Source organism: Microtus oregoni, unplaced genomic scaffold (genome assembly GCF_018167655.1).
Source record: "Microtus oregoni isolate MIOR12 unplaced genomic scaffold, Mior012 000010F_ref0000083, whole genome shotgun sequence".
Lineage (NCBI taxonomy): Eukaryota > Metazoa > Chordata > Mammalia > Rodentia > Cricetidae > Microtus > Microtus oregoni.
In genome coordinates this window covers 922,703-937,556 of record NW_024543069.1, presented here as the reverse complement: position 1 = coordinate 937,556, position 14,854 = coordinate 922,703, and the positions used below count along the sequence as shown (strand labels likewise).

Here is a 14,854-nt window from a genome sequence, read left to right as displayed (position 1 = left end):
GAAGGCAACCAGAAGTTGACTGAGACCCTGAGCAACATCCTGAGCCTAGGAATCCTCAAAGCCCGCCCCCACAGTGACACACTTCCTCCAAGAAGACCATACCACTCCAACAAAGCCACACTTTCTCAACAGTGCCACTCCCTATGGGCTTATGGGGGCCGATTCACTCAAACTACCAGTGTCCTATGGGCATCTCTACCCTAATTCTCCGGCCTTAATCATGTCAATAAGCCCTGTCATCACTTTGGGTTATGTACATAGCCCATAATAGTTTCCTCATTTTGTGATACCCCTTTTCACGACGTATGAAAACACACTCACAGGTTGTGGGGATTAGGACACGGAAATCCTCGCGGGAGGCATCATTCATCCAGTTGCCTAATTTGATAGCACAGTAAATCCATTTCTCTTCCTCCTTCCTCCTTTTGTTTTTAATGGTACACTCACCATGAGACCAGTGACCTGTGAGCCCTGCCATTCTTAATTTCTCTTCTCTCTTTCCCATCCTCCGGTTCCAACGTCACAGCCTCTCCTCCCACTTCCAGCTCTCATCCAAAGCTCATCAGATGTGGTCTTGTTGCCACCCCCCATCTCTACCCAGATTTATCCCTTTCACTAATTTCCACTAAACACAGAATAATGTCTGAAGTATCCCGGATCCCCAGGCTGGCTCCCTGCCCCTCTCTTCCACTCTTGGGTATTCTGAGTTAATTACAGCCCTGTACTGTGTGTGTCATAAGTGACACACACAATGCCACGGGACTAGATCTCAATCGCTTTCCTTCAGCCGTACGGAGCTGGAAGGGAAGCCTTACATCCTAGAAGACACTGGAGAGAATCTGGGTTGTTTAGAGATAGTTATCTCGAAAGGCAATTAGGATTTTAATGACCGGTTTCAGTCTGTTTTGTTCATCTGGTTGAGGAGTTCCTCTTGTTTATTGGGAAGAAAGAATGAAATTAGGCTCTGGTTATCCCAGCCACTCTTTCCCCTTCCTGAAGAAAGGGTTATGTTTTAAAAAGTTGCAGGTGGCTGCTTCCTATCATGTAAATAAAGTGTACTTTGTCAGATTTGACGGGGTGTTTGGGAAGGTGTCAAGGGAACAGCAACTGGAGAAGTGAGTACCACCTCTGAAACAGTAGCTACGTGCAGGCTTCTGGACCTACTGGGAACTCTTTCTGTAATGTCCCCACTGTGGGAGGATGGCTCTATGGCTTAATCAACCCGAGGGGGAAACCAGGTCAATACTCGAAGCAGTCTCCTACTTGCTACAAAGAAAAAAAAAATTGGATGTCACTAACCATACACATCCCCCTCCTGCTTGTAGGGGAAAAAAATGTTTACTAGATTTTCGGCAATTTTTATTTATTAAAGTCCTACCTTAATTAAAATTTCTCAAGACATCAGAAAAGGAAAGGTAGCGCCTATGAAAATGAGATACTCCAAGAAGTAACGTATTCTGCAGATTAAAATTGATTTTAAATCAGAAGCGCTGTGCTGCGCCCTCCCAAAGCAGAGGATAAAGATGCCCTTGTTTATGTCCTCCCTCTCTGCCAGAGTGATGCTGCTGACTACACCACTTGCCTGTGACTGCTTGACATTTTAGTTTTGTGAATACAAATGTCTATTGATTTTTTTTCCCTCTTCAGTAACGTATTAACAAGTTCCACACCCCCACACGTTGGCTTATACGTTCCATCTTGTGTTTTAGCGACTGAAACAGAGAATGTATATAACGACTTTGAGTCTTGTTTTGAAATGCAATCACAAGTATTGTTCGGATCTTTAGAGGGCCCCAAATACATCACGGACAAGTCGATATTTAGGCTACGCAGGAGATATACTTCCCCGTTCGTTTTTAGAAAGTGGCATTAATGAGCTATAACTCATGTGCCATGCAAGTCACCCATTGCCTGTGAATTTTTCTCTCCTGGTGCTGGGGATACGGACCGGGGCTTTGCTTGTCATGGTCTGTGTTCCACCGCCAAGCCACACCCCAAATCCTAATTTTAAAACCATTCCCTATAGTTCTTTTAATGTATTTTGTTGGTATTCTTTGCTTTCTTTTCTAAGCAGCAGACAGAAATAAGTGTATTGAGATGAACAAAAGGAAGTATTTTAGGTATGAAGGGTGGACAGGATAAGGCCATGAGGTGGAAATGGGCTGAAGGATCGAGAACGTGCTCTGGGTGTCTAAATGCTGGACTTTAATTCAGTGTAAGAAGCAGGCTGTGGCTTTCTTGGATCACTGTGGTCAGCGGGCTCCAAGGGCAGTGCCGACAAGGAGCAGGAGAGGAGGGTAAAAAAATATGTGTCAGGTGGAATCACATTACTCTTTTTTTGTTTTGTTTTTCAAGACAGGGTTTCTCTGTAGCTTTGGAGCCTGTCCTGGAACTAGCTCTTGTAGACCAGGTTGGCCTCGAACTCGCAGAGAGCCGCCTGCCTCTGCCTCCTGAGTGCTGGGATTAAAGGCGTGCGCCACCACTGCCTGACTCCACACAGGAATTTTAAAAGAGCAAAGCTGCTTATATGCACTCCTTGTTAAAGACTGAGGGTTAGAGGAATTTTTGGTAAGAAATCCATCATGCAGCAAAACAGACCCCTTATGGAGTCCCCTGAAGACCCATTCTTACGCCATTTTGATTTTTTTTTTTTTAGCTTGCTTTTCTAGTAGTTATTTAACTCAGATTCACAAATATTTATTCATAGAAAGCATCCTTCCTCCCTCATAAGATTCATTATTCTGGGATAAAAATAAAAAAATATCATACACAGAAGTGGTAGCCTTATTTATTAGCTGTTTGCATTCTAACCACTAAAACATAAGAAAATCAAGAACCTTGAAAGCAAAACCATGGAATCTCAGTGACTCTCTTAAGAATTCTCTGCACAAGGCTTTATTCTCCACAGTCCCATCCCATTAGTTCCCCAGCAGGATCAGCTCCACGTCCCGTCTTGGTATCATGTTAGGGTCAAGGTTCAGGGGGATCCCAGGAGAGCCAGAGAAAGTAGTACAGCAGGGAACAAGAAATCACATAAGTACAGTCACCACCGGAGCCCCGTGCTCTCGAGATAATGGCTTTGATCCATTTATGGTAGTAGGTCACGTTAACGTAGACTCCAGGAAGATTTTTGCCACATTCCAAACCCCAGCTTACCACACCCATCAGGATCCAGACACCATCAATGTGGCAAGACAGAGGTCCTCCGGAGTCACCCTGAGGGAGAGAAAGGCCAGAGTTCAGCAGTGAGAAGGCCTGGGATGAGGCTGAGGGGCCTTGTCAGTCAGGAGGGATGGAGAGTTCTTCAAAACCAGACCTGAACCCTGAGCTGTGCAGCAGCAAGGGAGCTGGACTTCTCGCTGCTTCCGGGAGAACTCAGAGGAGTTCTGGAATCAATGGAATTTGAAATTCACAGGGACCTTAGAAAAATGCATTAGTTGTTTCCAAATAGTCATTTGATATGCCATGAAAAAGCAAGGGAAAATTAATATGATGTTTCTTATTAAGGTTTTCACTACAAAGCAAGACTTCACGAGTGTAAAACACGACCCTTGTTTTCTCCATAGGTTCTTATTTTCTTTTTAGTGTTGGGTTCATTTCTCCGTTGGTATGATCACAGCCATCAGTGGGTTGTATCTTGTTTTGTTTCTTTGTCATGTAACAGCTTTAAGAGTTCATGTTCATTCTCAGCTCACTTTCTGTGTGTCTCATCTTAGGCTCATCCACACAGTTTTGATTACTGTCGCTTTGTAGAAAGCCTTGGAATCAGAAAGGTTGAGTCTTTCAACTTTCTTCTTCTTTTTCAAGACTGTTTATGGCCCCTTGAATTTCATATGAGTTTTAGTATCAGCTTATTAATTTCTCTATCTAGCTATTTTTTTCCAATTTTATTTTAAAACAAACTTTGGCTTTTTTCCCCCCTTTTTTTACTTTTTATTGTTTTTCTGTTCTGTGCTTCAGTAAATAAAATCATTATTTCTTTGTTCTTTCCCAGGTCTAGTTTGCTCCCCGACTCCCAGAACTGTTCCCCCTCTCCCTCTCCCCCTTCCCCCTCTCCCTCTCCCCCCCTCCCCCCTCTCCCTCTCCCCCTTCCCCCCTCTCCCTCTCCCCCTTCCCCCTCTCCCCCCCTCCCCCCTCTCCCTCTCCCCCCTCCCCCCTCTCCCTCTCCCCCTTCCTCCTCCTCCCCCCTCCCCCCTCTCCCTCTCCCCCTTCTCCCTCTCCCCCCTCCCCCCTCTCCCTCTCTTTAGTGGCTGCCTTTCCTTTCCCCCTTTCTCTTCAGCGTTCAGATTGAAACCAGGATTTTGGATGGACTGGGCAGGTCTGTGCCACTACACTGTGTCCTGCCTCCTTTCCCAGTGTCCTAATGTAGAGATTAGGTTCTTCACTTGAGAAATTCTTGTTTATAGAACTGACATTTACAACTATGAGTTTCTCAAACTACCGCTTAAGGTCTGAAAGCTGTGTCTGGACTTCATTTCTATCGACATGTTTCCTAATTTCTGTGGTGATTTCTTCTTTTGGCTCATTGGTTATTTAGAAATATGTTAACTACCACAGATCCGAATTTTCTCTATTTTTGTGGTACTTTTATTCTGTTACTCTATTTTATTCTGTTGTTATTAGAGACCCTGCCCTGTATGATTTGAATCCCCCTAACTGTACTGAGGCTCAGCTTGCAGCCTTAGATAAATCTGTTCTTGAGAATGTTCGGTGTGCATTTAAAGTGTGTTCTATTCTTTGCTGCTGATCTCAGAGCAACTCCGCTGCCGTTGAAATATAAAAGCCAACTCCATGAAGGCAGTGGAGAGGGGTCAAAAGCAGACAGCAAGTGGCATTAATCTTCAGAAGAAAAAGAATAATACTTTGTTTTTAAGTGGATTTCTCTTAAACAGGCCTATCCCTAGCTTATCTGGTAGCTAGAACTTAAATAGAAACCCACAGTCTTCCTGACTTGATATCCAGAGACAGAGCTCAGAGCTACCATAGGCAGTTAGAAGGAGAACAGTAAAAAAGCAGTCTATAGATTCAATGCAATGCCCAGCAAAATTCTTCACAGACTTCGAAAGAATGGTACTCAACTTATGGAAAAGCAAAACACCCATGATAGCCAAAACAGTCCTGTACAATAAAAGAACTTCTGGAGACATCACAATCCCTAACTTCAGACTCTACTACAGAGCTACATTACTGAAAACAGACTGATATTGGCATAAGAACAGACAGGAGGACCAATGGAACTGAATAGGAGGCCCAGATATTAATCCACACACCTTCGAACACCTGATTTTTGACAAAGAAGCAAAAAATATCAAATGGAAAAAAGAAAGCATATTTAACAAATGGTGCTGGCATAACTGGATATCAACATGTAGAAGAATGAAAATAGATCCATATCTATCACCATGCACAAAACCCAAGTCTAAATGAATCAAAGACTTCAATATAAACCCAACCATACCAAACATCATAGAAGAGAAAGTGAAAAGTACACTTGAACTCATTGGTACAGGAGACCACTTTCTAAATATAACCCCAGTAGCACAGACACTGAGAGAAACAATTAATAAATGGGACCTCCTGAAACTGAAAAGCTTCTGTAAAACAAAGGACACAGTCAACAAGACAAAATGACAGCCTACAGAATGGGAAAAAAATCTTCACCAACCCCACATCAGATAGAGGTCTGATCTTCAAAATATACAAAGAACTCAAGAAATTGGTCATCAAAAGAACAAATAATCCAATAAAAATATGTAGTACAGACTTAAACAGAGAACTCTCAACATAAGAATCTAAAATAGCTGGAAGACACTTAAGGAAATGCTCAACATCCTTAGTCATCAGAGAAATGCAAATCAAAACAACTCTGAGATTCCATCTTACACCTATAAAAATGGTCAAGATCAAAAACACTGATGACAACTTATGCTGGAGAGGATGTGGGGTAAAGGGAACACTCCTGCATTGCTGGTGGGAATGCAAGCTGGTACAATCCCTTTGGATGTCAGTGTGGTGATTTCTCAGAAAATTAGGAAACAACCTTCCTCAAGACCCAGCAATACCACGTTTAGGTATATATCCAAAGGATGCTCAATCATGCCACAAGGACATGTACTCAACTATGTTCATAGCAGCATTGTTCCATATTCCAGGTCATAGCCAGAACCTGGAAATAACCTAAATACCCCTCGACTGAAGAATGGATAAGGAAAATGTGGTACATTTACACAGTGGAGTACTACATAGCAGAAAAAAATAACGACATCTTGAAATTTGCAGGCAAATGGATGGAGCTAGAAAACATCATTCTGAATGAGGTAACCCAGACCCAGAAAGACAATTATCACATGTACTCATTCATTAGTGGTTTTTAAACATAAAGCAAAGAAAACCAGCCTACAAATCACAATTCCAGGGAACATAGACAACAATGAGGACCCTAAGAGAGACATACATGGATCTAATCTACAGGGGAAGTAGAAAAATACAAAATCTCCTGAGTAAATTGGGAGCATGAGGACCTTGGGGGAGGGTTGAAGAGGAGGGGAGAGGCAGGGAGGGGAGCAGAGAAAAATGTAGAGCTCAATAAAAACAATAAAATTAAAAACAAAAAGAAAGTGAATGGTGAAAAGCTAGACAGGAGAGAGGGAGAGATTGACATCCAATCCAGAAGCCTGGATTCAGCCAGAGAAATACAGCATAACTTTGCATGGAATGAAGATCTGAGCAGTGGCTGAGTTGATTGGTTGTTTTTAATGGGGCTGAAAGTCAAATCCAAGGCCACAAGGATGCTGGGTAAATCTCTACCATTGAGAAATTTCCACAAACCTTGATGGCTGACAGTTGATCAGGAGAATGACATTTGAAAAGTATATGATGAAATAGTAAGAAAATTAAAAATTAAAATTGTGTGTTTATCTCAATATATTTATGAAAAATCACAGGTCTTAAAAATGTAATAACAAGTGGCTACATTGGTCTAAATCAGTAGTTCTCAACTATGGGTCACAACCCCTTTGGGGGCGGTGTTGAAGGACCTTTTCACAGGGGTCACATATCAGATATCCTGTATAGATATTTACACCACGCTTCATAACAGTAGTAAAATTACAATTATGAAGTAGCAACAAAAATAATTTTGTGGTTGAGGCCACCACAGCATGAGGAACTGTGGTAAAGGGTCACAGTATTAGGAAGTTTGTGAACTACTGGTCTAGATCAGTGGTCTAGACTGGTAGTCTTATGTTTGAAGGAATTAAATTGATATAGGCTGGCATTACAGAAAACACAACCAATCAAAATACAGAGTTGTTGGGGCTTGAGAGACGCTCAGTAGTTAAAAGCACTGGCTTCTCTTCCAGAGGACCCAGGTTTGATTCCCAGCACCTACATGGCAGTCGACACCCATGGCAAAACACCAACTCACATAAAATAACAAAATAAAAACCGGAGTTGTGGAGCCTAGTACCAAGACATAGATCTATAATAGAACTCCCACACCTAAGGCCCAGGGAACATCATGGAAGAAAGGGCAGAAAGATTGTTTAAAAGCCAAAGGTTTGGAGAGTTTGCTGTGAGACTATGTTTCCTACTAATGTCAGGAGCTACACAGGGTCTCACCAACATGACTGCCCAAATGTGAGCTGAACAAAGACAGCAACAGACATGCCAAAGTAGACAGGGAAAAGCCCATGAAGCCTCAGCCCTACACAAAGAACTAGGCAACTAAGGGATATGGTCGTCCAGGTAAGAGCATACCAATTGGTTATCCAACACCAAATGGTCAACCCTAAAAACATACATGCAAGTAACATTATGTAGACTGAGCAGCTTATATTTATGTATTTAGGAGTATATATGTATGTGTATATATGTATGTATGTGTATGTATGTATATGCATGTAACAACAATGAAATGGAAATGGAGGCTATGAATTTGAAAGGGATCAGGGAGGGGTATATTGGAGGGTTTAGAGGGAGGAAGAGAAAGGGGTAAATAATGTAATTATAGTCTTAAAAATAAAGTAAAGGGCTGGAGAGATGGCTCAGCGGTTAAGAGCATTGCCCCGCTCTTCCAAAGGTCCTGAGTTCAATTCCCAGCAACCACATGGTGGCTCACAACCATCTGTAATGAGGTCTGGTGCCCTCTTCTGGCCTTCAGGCATACACACAGAAAGAACATTGTATACATAATAAATAAATATTTTAAAAAAAAGTAAATTTAAATATTGACATAGGTCAGTTGATTCATCCAGCGTAACTCAAGAGTTACTGTCAACCGTCATTTCCTGGGTTGTAATTTATTGTTAATTACAGATAAAATGACTTATACCCACATTAAGATGTCCCAGAAGGAAAGTAGGAAGGAAGGAAGAAGGGAGGGAGAGAAGGAGGGAGGGAGGGAGGGAGGGAGGGAGGGAGGGAGGGAGGACTCCAAGAACAAACACTCACCTTGCAACTGTCCTTATTTGTCTGAATATCGCCAGCACAAAATTCGTCCTCCTTGATGACGGACTCCAGTTCTGGGATGAAACTGCCGATTGGGTTGTACAGTTGTTCACACCCCTCATTGCTAATGAGGGGTACTTCAACTTCGTGAAGGGTAGAGGGGTAAAGACCTGTAGAGGGCGACAGCAAGGAAAGTTTGTAACAGCCTGGAAAATGAGCAGGGTCCCCGTCAGAACCAGCCCACCTTCCAGCCATACTGCCTATGGAGAGCTCTGAAATGCTTAAATCCAAATAAATGAATTTGAATGGTTTCAGTTTGTGCCAGCATCCTAATAAAGAATATTCGCATAACTTCTGATTAAGTCAAAATGTAGGTAATCTAAATTATTCTAAAATTGTTCTCCTCATTTTTCTTAAATTTCTGAATTATCTCTACTTCATTCTGGAAAAAGTGTTAACACACATTTTTATAAACAAATTAACATACACACATCAAAAAAAAAACTAGACTTTCCAAACATTAAGTCAGGTTTAGTTGTCTCTGAAGGAGAGGTAACTATATGTTTAAATTGTTAATATTTGCTCAGTTACAAACAGACTCTAGGCATGATATAGTAGCAAACAAACAGGTAAATGTCAAAAGGATATTTTATTTGAAGACTTGTAGATTGATTTAATCTAGCTGAAAAATATTAGCCAGAACCAGGGGTGGTGACATACATTGATAATTCCAGGAGACTAGGATAAGGGAGCGTGAGTTCAAGGCTAGCTTTGGCTACTGAGCAAGTTTAAGGCTTGCCTGAGCTACACAAGAACCTGTTTTAATTAATTAATTGTTACCTTCCTGAGTCATTCCCCATCCAGTCACCCAGCAAGAAGCTGGCAGAGGAAGCTGCTGCTTTGAGACACTGGGCAAGCAAATGGGTAGAATGAGGGCGGTGAAGGTGACCTTGCATGACAGTCTCAGCAGGGCAATATCTCTGTTTACACCGTGGTTTTTGGGATAGGTGATGATTTTGGACACATAGTATTCTTTGCCTTTACTTGAGGCAATGGATCCAAGCCGTACACTGTATAAAGAAATAAACTGTTCCCTAAGAGGAAAAGACAGAAGAGAATAAAAGTGACGTGTTGGCCTACAGCACATCAGAACAAGCTGCCTGTCTATAGCCCAAAGTCTCTGAAGAAGAAACGGTGATACTTCCAGGGTTCAGTTAATCTTGAGCTAAGATTAGTTTGTGTCTTTTTCTTATCTCCTGTACCCTGTCCTTGCTTCTCTTCCTGTGGTCTCCTCTTACATGTTGGTGGCCAGAATTTGCCCTACATATTCTCCCTGATTCCCCCACTTAACCTCTTCCACATGGTTGTGTGTGTGTTTGTGTGTGTGTGTGTGTGTGTGTTGTGTCAGGTGGTCTCATAAGATGTACAAAATAAATAACCTAAGTAGTGTCAGGCAATCCGTTACCACCACCACCCCCTTCTTTGGCCTTCTGCCTTTTTGTTCTAGACTACCTTACCTTCTGCCATCTTGGTTTTCTTGGGAATTCTCTTGTGCTATAGCCTACCATTTTGTCTAGATCCATATCTTCCTGCTCCTCCCTGCTCATAGGCATGAGTGGTAATGGTTTTGTGGCTTTGAATATTTGTAAATGTCTGTGTTTATACGCTATCTATTCACAGTTTGTATGCGGGTAGAACATACAATCCTGAGCTAGGAAGAAACTCTCCCTCAGTGTTTTGAACTCACTCTCCCATTTTTCTGAGTTTTCATGGTTGTTCGTGAAAAAGCCTTTTGATTGCTGTGCATACTAGTGTCTGTTGTTGCACAATGAGGTGCTACCATGTTCTGTTGTGTAAATGAAAACATATTTGGGGCTCAGAGTCTTCAAGTCAGGGACCAGGTGTGCCTACATCTCAGGGTCTCTCGAGCGGCTCCAGTCAGGGCTTGAATCGGGGAGAATCTGTTGCCAGCTCACTTACATTGAGTTGGAGTCTTTGTGAGGAGCCAGTTTCATGCGGTGCTGACCACACAGCAACTTGTTTTTACACCACAGCTCTGAAAGCTCAGATAGTGTTTGCAAGACCCAAAAGCTCAAGACAAACCCCGCAATGGTTTCAGAAGTGAGTGAATGCAATGGAAGGCGTCGTCTACACCCGATCTCCTGGTTGTGTTCACTCCAGGATGATGCAGGCCTCCCTGATGCCCTGCTGATCTTAACACTAGCGCTAGCCTATTGGTTCCCCTGATGCCATCCAAACACCCGCGTGTCCGCTCCCAGACTCAGCTTACTTTTTTATGCAGTGTGCCGCTGTCACTACCCAGCGCTCGCTGACGAGGGAACCTCCACAGACGTGAGTCTGGTCATACTGCAGGCTGACCTGCCAAGGCCAGCGCCCCAAAGCAGCAGGTTGGCCACCCACAATGCGACCAGAGTATACAGGTCGTCCACACACTAGACAAAGAGGAGAAGGCGCTGTGCACACTGCGAGTTCTGCCCAACCTCTGGCCTCCATTTTATCATTGTCCCCAAACTCCCATCTCATCCTTTTCTAGGATGTAAGGCCTCCTTAAAACAACTAACACTTCCCAATTCCAGTTTTCTTTTTCCTGAGTTCTATATTCATGTGCTTTAAGTATATGGGTGTTTTTAACCTGCATGTACGTCTGCACATCAGAAGAGGGCACAGGGTTCCATGGGATACAGTTACTGACACTTGTGAGCCGTCATATGGATGCTGGGGATTGAACCAGCCCCAGGACCTCTGGGAGAGCAGCCAATGTTCTTAACCACTGAGCCAAATCTCCAGCTCACCCCCACCCCCAAATTCTAGTGTAAAACCCAGCAGCTCTAAGCCAGGGTGGAGACTACTCACCTGATTGCAAAGTTTTCTTTTTGGTAAAAGAATATGGGCAAAACCCTACAGAAAACACACCATATCATTAGTACATAGTAACATCTTGTATTTGAACTCACTGTTGAACAAGAGCTTTCTAGGTCGGCTGTAGGGCTAAAATTTACAGCTACAGGGATTCCTGATAATTATATATACCTACCTACCTGACTATAACAACCAAAGCTTACCATTTGCTTTATGATTCATTATCAGGAACATCAAATGTGTTCAGTTGCATTACAGTGATGCCCTGGGCAGCTTCTGAGATTTACAGACTGTTTATTTTTATGTTGTTTTCTTTAACTGAATTGTCATTTTACAATATTTTGTGTCTTTTTTTTTTTTTGCTACTTCTTACCTCTTTGCTACTGACAGCATAGCCTTCTTTTTAATTAACTGTAGGCCAGAGAAATAACCTGACAAGTTGTTTATTATGCCAGTACTGCCTCCAGATTCCTCTACCTGAAATGCGGTTTTCCAGGGCCTGGGTCTCCTCTAACTTGCTCATTTCCATGAAGTCATCCTCTCTGAGGGAATAGAGGAAGTCCTGAGTGAATGTATACCGTTGACATGGACCCTAGCCTCAGACCTGTGGGAAAACGGCAAAGCCCCTACCTCACCCTAGGGGTGTGGCTCCTCGGGAAAGCAGAGCCTTCCTCTGGTTCCTGTGTGGACGGTGATAGTCGGGCCGGAAAAAGTCCATTGTAGCTTTTCTCCCACTAACGCACATACATGGCTTGAAGAATGCTCCCCAACAAACGCCGCTCCCAGGAGATTATCTAAACGTGCCTCCTCAATCCGGCTTCATAAAATACACCTTGCCACCCGGCAGTGGTGGCGCACGCCTTTAATCCCAGCACTCGGGAGGCAGAGGCAGGCGGATCTCTGTGAGTTCGAGGCCAGCCTGGTCTACAAGAGCTAGTTACAGGACAGGACCCAAAAAGCTACGGAGAAACCCTGTCTCGAAAATTAAAAAAAAAAAAAAAAGATACACCTTGCCTTTTTGTTTATCCGTACGTAACGACCCCACCCACCTTCTCGTTCAGCAGTGTATAATAAATGTACTGAGCTTCTGGGGTAATGCAGCACTTCATCAGAGAGCTCAGCCCACACAACCCCAGCTTTTCTATGTTTGTCCTTTCCTTTCCCTCATGGCCCCAGCAGGTGAATCCCTGGAGCAATGCAGGGGCGACCCCTTGTGCTGAGGGGGCTGGAACATGCCAGCCAGGAGCTCCACTTTCACCCAGTCTCTTTCCGGGATCTGCTCAAATTATTCCTTTTTAGAGAGGCCATTTTAGACTAACCTGTTAAAAATTACAGCACACCTCTTTTGTTGTTGTTATTTTGTTTGTTTTGTGCAGGCTGGGTTGGCCTAGAACTCCCAAATGTAGCGCTGTCTGGCTTCAAACATGTGATCCTCTTACTTCAGCCGTCCTGAGTGTTGGGATTATAGGCCCGTTTTCTCCCTGAACTTTAGGTGCCCCTTTCCCTTCATAACATTTATTAATCATTAATATGTTTTATCATTTACATTTTTAATGCGCTCACTGATTATAAGGCTCATGAAAACAGGGACCTTAGTTCTGTTTACTGCTTTATCCTATCACAGACGTTTAAACAAGGATGATGTCACTCACGAACAGCATCCATACATTATCATGCGATGCCTTCTTGAGTCAAACGCTTCCGCATTTCTCCCCTCTTGGCCCTGCCCCTGGGGCTCACCTAGCATAAGTAGCAGCAGGACCACGGGGACCGCAGGGCCCATGCCTCTGTCCTCAGGTGCAACACAGGAAGTTTCCAGACTCAGGGTCCAAGCCAGGGAAGGGGCTGGACCAGCTTCTCCGGTAGGTGGAGCACTCTGCTTCTTGCTCAGCTTCTTCCCGATCGCCTCAACCTGACTGCAAGGGAGCAGATTTAAGCAGGGCAACTGCAGGACCCTGCAGCGCCCCCTACTGTCACGGAGGAGCCTACTGTGTGGTGGAGTTTTTGCCTGGGGGGGCGGGGTAGTAGATTGCTAAGGGTTCTGGGAAAAAGGATTAGTGTTTTATTTGGCCGTGGCGAGAAGATGGAAGGGTTGCAGGATTCGATGATTAGTTAAAAAATAAGACAGGGGAAAGAGGAAATTAACCCACTATCTGAGTTAAATCCATTTTTCTTTTACAAATCAGGTGTACAAATAAACTCTAAGACAACGAACGATCGATCTGTGTGTAGAACATTTATTGTAATCTGGTCTCAGGTTTACAAATAAACTCTAAGACAATGATCTCTCTGTGTATAGAACATTTATTGTCGTGTAGCCTCGGGTTAGTACCTGGGGTCTGCGTGGAAAGGTCAGGAGCGGAGTGCGACAGGGTCACCTGGAGCAAACCTAGGGCAGATCAGAGCTGGGAAGACTTGGATGGTGTTGAGAGCTGGTAGCAGGGTTGTTCAGTATCTCCACTCAGATTCCTGGCCATTCGCACCTTAGAATGACGCAGCTGCGTTCCATGCCACGTGCCCCAGAGCTTCCTTGTGCTCGTTCTGAATTCCGATAATCTGTTCTTACCGGGACATAGGTTCTCTGTCTGTGCATTGTCTTTGAGGAAGGGCTCCTTACATAAGAAGAGGAGAGGGTGGGGACACAGAAATTTGGTTTTTTAGTGTAGTTGCCCTCAGCCTGACTCCCCCTAGTGTCATGAAAATGATCGTGTACGAGTGTGTGTGTGTGTGTGTGTGTGTGTGTGTGTGTCTGTGTCTGTGCGTGTGCTTTTCTTTTACATCCTCTCTTTGTGAGCTTTGAGCATCCGTGCTGACTTTGTTCTAGTTGCTGTGATATTTTTTTATCATCTGATAATGTATGACTTCCTGCTTTTCATCTTATTTTTTTTTCTGAAGAAGGAAGAAAACCGCTTATTTTAATAATCACAGCCACCTTTGTGGGTATTTCAAATAGTTTATGATGTTCGCAGACAATTTTATCTGTGAATGTAGCTTTTTAAAAAGGTCAGGGAGCTTTGAATAGCTCCATCGCAGACTGTTGGCCTAGCATACACAAGGCCCCGGTTTCTACCCCAAGCGCTGCAAAAAATAAAATGTCAGATCGTCATCTAGCATTTGCCTGAGTTGTGTCTGGAGATTGGGTAGTTTCCCCTTATCCTGTCACGATCCTTGGGCTCTGGGCATGTCTCTGATTTGTCTGGAGTAAAGACTTACGCAGACGCCATTGGGTCCCGTGATTATCCCAGGTTGCTTGGCGTCTGATATCACTGGGCAAAAGCGAGGTTCTAACTGACTCCCTTTATAATTTAGTTAGGCTGCTCACAGAGTCTCGTCTGTTAAAATTATTTATAAAAATGTATTTTGATAGCACTGTCTGTTAAATTGTGTCAGAAGCAAACTCTATGGGATGTAACGAGGCCATCGGCTTCTTATTCTGAAAATTGGAGTGGGGAAAAGAGTTGTCCTGCTTTTCCTGTAAAAATTATAGTTCATATGGATAGAGGTGGGCGGTCCTTGGGCTTCCCAC

At 43.5% G+C, this 14,854-nt stretch overlaps 2 protein-coding genes across 8 annotated transcripts in view; one reads left to right on the top strand and one right to left on the bottom strand.

The window, feature by feature from the left end:
• Sh3d19 (SH3 domain containing 19) overlaps positions 1-14,854 on the top strand; it is a 134,666-nt gene that overhangs the window by 12,500 nt on the left and 107,312 nt on the right. The gene's annotated exons all lie outside the window — the stretch shown is intronic.
• On the bottom strand, positions 2,971-14,552 carry Prss48 (serine protease 48). The gene is made up of 8 exons (XM_041659097.1): positions 14,542-14,552; positions 12,981-13,244; positions 11,806-11,870; positions 11,323-11,367; positions 10,739-10,901; positions 9,289-9,542; positions 8,452-8,618; positions 2,971-3,216 (listed from the first exon to the last, which is right to left on the bottom strand). Exons 1-8 carry the CDS (start codon positions 14,550-14,552, stop codon positions 2,971-2,973), a joined length of 1,215 nt encoding a protein of 404 aa, XP_041515031.1.

Bases quoted from the DNA above. Each gene is read 5' to 3' on its own strand.
- Prss48 (XM_041659097.1), bottom strand. The intron at 11,871-12,980 runs GTGAGTGACATC...CTATTCCCTCAG, and splicing joins ATAATGTATGGATGCTGTTC to AGAGGATGACTTCATGGAAA. The intron at 11,368-11,805 runs GTAGAGGAATCT...TGTTTTCTGTAG, and splicing joins CCTGGAAAACCGCATTTCAG to GGTTTTGCCCATATTCTTTT.